The sequence below is a fragment of the Barbus barbus genome (assembly GCF_936440315.1).
Source record: "Barbus barbus genome assembly, chromosome: 4".
NCBI lineage: Eukaryota > Metazoa > Chordata > Actinopteri > Cypriniformes > Cyprinidae > Barbus > Barbus barbus.
Genome location: NC_136732.1, coordinates 6,150,382 through 6,153,477, shown reverse-complemented (window position 1 = coordinate 6,153,477; position 3,096 = coordinate 6,150,382). Strand labels below are relative to the sequence as shown.

Below are 3,096 nucleotides of genomic sequence, written 5' to 3'. Positions count from 1 at the left end.
GGTCAAGTTTTTTGATATACTGTTGCGGTTTTTGTTAATATTCTGAATTAATTTTATTGTTATATTTATCTTTAATTTTAGTTAAAGATTTAGTAATTTTTCTGTGTGTATTTTTATTAGTTTTCTTTTTTTAAATAGTATTTATTGTTATTTATTTAGTTTTTGTTATTTTAGTACTTCAGTTTACTTTCTGAATTGAAATTTTGAATATTGCTTTGGCAACTTTCTGAAAAAATTATGTACTTTTTAAATATATTTTTTTTCAAGTATAACTCAAATGTTTTTGTTATGGTTTTAGTTTGTTTCATTTTTATTTCAAGTAATGAAATTTTTTTTATAGTTTCAGCTGACAGTAATACCACTGGCATGCATGTCTGCTAATGTCTGTATATAAATACATCAGAGAGCGTGTGTAGAAAAGGGTTTAATGACTTTGCAGTGATTCCATTACTTATCTGCATTAACGGCTTTGGCTCAGCTGTATGACAATGACAGCTGTTTGTGCAAACATCACTGAGCGTTTTCACGTCTGTATCTCATCCTAAACCAGACTGCAGGACGATTCAGAGCTCAAAACCACAGCTAAATAGAGAAAGCCATCGATGGAATGAAACATTAAGTACCTGAAATATGTTTCTCCTGAGGCAGAACATCTCAAAGCATCACGCGAGCAGTGATGTCGCACCGAGACTTACCGCACGCAAACCCAACTCTGATGACTCCAAGAGGCAGATGCGACGAAAAGCCAGCTGCGTTGAGAATTTATCATCCGTCGATCGAATCCGCAAACATGCGACCAGACATCTGGGCTACAGCACGCTCAGCCTGGCCATGCGAGGTCTGGAGGAGATGCCGGGCGAACTGTGGGAGCTCCAGGAGCTCCAGAAGCTCAACATCTCCTTGAACGCTCTCTCCATTCTCCCATCCAACTTGGGGAACCTGGAGAACCTGGTGATCCTCAATGTGTGGGGGAACGAGCTGCTCAGCCTCCCGCCAGAGATCGGACGGCTCAGAAAGCTGCGAGTGCTTTTCGCTCACATGAACCGGCTGAGCGACGTTCCAGAGGAACTGGGATGCTGCTCCAACCTGGAGGTCCTGAGTTTGGCCAACAACCAGATTGTCACGCTCCCCAACAGCCTGTTGGAGCTGCGCCGGCTCACCAAGCTCAACCTCAGCCATAACCACATCCAACACATCCCAGCCTGCGTCTACAGCATGAGGAGCCTGAACTTCCTGCATCTGGCCAACAACCGTCTGGAGAACCTGGCCGATAAGATCCAGGAGCTGGTGAACCTGAAGATCCTGATCGTGGAGCAGAACTTGCTGCACGCTCTTCCCAGGACGCTGTGCTGCCTGACGGGGTTGGAGCTGCTCAACGTGGACTTCAACCGGCTGCAGAGCGTTCCTGATGAGATCTACAAGCTCCGCAGGCTGGAGAAGCTCGCCTGCCATCCGCTGGATAAAGGCCTGCATATCGTCCACAACCCGCTGGTCAAGCCCATTAAAGAGGTTCTGCAGGGAGGTCTTAAGGCACTTTATAACTACCTCAAACCTGCATGAAGATCATTCGCAAAGAAGACACAAATCGGATTGCTTTTTGAGAGTCAAAGCAGTACAAAAATAGCTTTCTTCCTCTATTTGTTTTAAATGTTTAGATATATGAACTGGAAAACAAGACAAAAATACAAACAAACTGTTTACTAATGTTGTCAGAAAAATTTTGCAAATTTGCTTAAAACATGAGAAATTTTCCCTTTCAACTGTTTATTTTTCTGACTCCACTGACAAATATTTTTCTTGTTTTAAATGATTTTTTTTTACACTTAAATAAAACTAATTTACATTTTACTAGAAAATTATAATTGGGGTATAGGTTTTACAAGAAAATACTATTTTAGCCTTTCAACTTAAAAAATTTCATGTGTAATGCAATGCTCAAGTTGCTTGCTTTTTCTTTGTATTTGTGGAAATTGTTTCAATAAAATTTTGTTTCTATAAGTTTTCAGTGTAGCAGCCAGGTTTTAATGTTATTATTTATTTTTATATTACTTTGAATTTTCACCTGAATTTTACTTTTATTTGTTTAGGGTAGTGTTTATTAATTTGTATATTTTTAAATTCTATTTAGATATTATTTAACCCACTGGTCAAGCTCATTAAAGAGGTTCTGCTAGGAGGTCTGAAGGGACTTTATAACTACCTCAAACCTGCATGAAGATCATTCGAAAAAAAGATGCGAAACAAACTGTTTGTCAAAACAGTTAAAAAAATGACTTTCTTCAGTGTTTTTGTCTTGTTTTCCAGTTCAAATAACTAAACGTTTTTAAATAAAGATATATTTACTAATGGCTTGGGTCTTGTTTTCTGAAAAATGTTGGGGATTTGTTTAAACAAATAAAAAATCCTAGTGAATTATGTCGTTTTGCTTCTTCAGTAAATGCATCTTAATAATAAGTAAAATAAACATTATGTGCATTTTTTACATTTACACTGTAAACTATTTTTTTTTAAGTTAAATAAAACAAAGATTATTACATTTTATTAGAAAATAAGTGAGGTATAGATTTTACAAGAAAATACTACTTTAGTTTTTCAACTTCAAAATTTCATGCATAATGCTTTGCTTTTTCTTTGTATTTGTGAAATTCTCTTAGTGTAGGGGCCCGTTTTTAATATTGTTACTTATTATTTATTTATATATATATATATATATATATTTATTTTCACCTGAGTTTTATATATATATATTTTTATTTTCACTTGAGTTTTACTTTCCGTTTTCTTTGCTTCTTTGGGGGGTAGATTGTATTAATTTATTATTATATTTATATATTATTATTATTATTTTTGTAAGTATTATAAGTATTTCAGCTGACTTGCTGAAAATTTAAACTGAGATGTGAATATACTACTTAATAAAACAAATATATAGATAACTAATATATTTATTATTAGCATAAGTACTTTTAATATAATAAGTACTTACTTTAATATAATTAAGATAAACATAATTCACATATATGTATGTCTGTGATTCCTCAATGTTGCAAAACCACATTATAAATATAAACCTTTAATGCTCTATAAGTGGAAACA

General features: G+C 34.8%; 1 protein-coding gene across 1 annotated transcript; it reads left to right on the top strand.

The window, feature by feature from the left end:
* Window positions 1-544: 544 nt before the first annotated feature.
* LOC306867013 (uncharacterized protein) lies at window positions 545-1,662 on the top strand. The gene has a single exon (XM_079412479.1). It carries the CDS (start codon window positions 631-633, stop codon window positions 1,558-1,560), a length of 930 nt encoding a protein of 309 aa, XP_079268605.1. The 5' UTR covers window positions 545-630; the 3' UTR covers window positions 1,561-1,662.
* Window positions 1,663-3,096: the final 1,434 nt, after the last annotated feature.

What these genes read in the sequence shown, in the direction of transcription:
- LOC306867013 (XM_079412479.1), top strand. Translation starts at nt 631, where the DNA reads ATGTTTCTCCTGAGGCAGAACATCTCAAAGCATCACGCGAGCAGTGAT.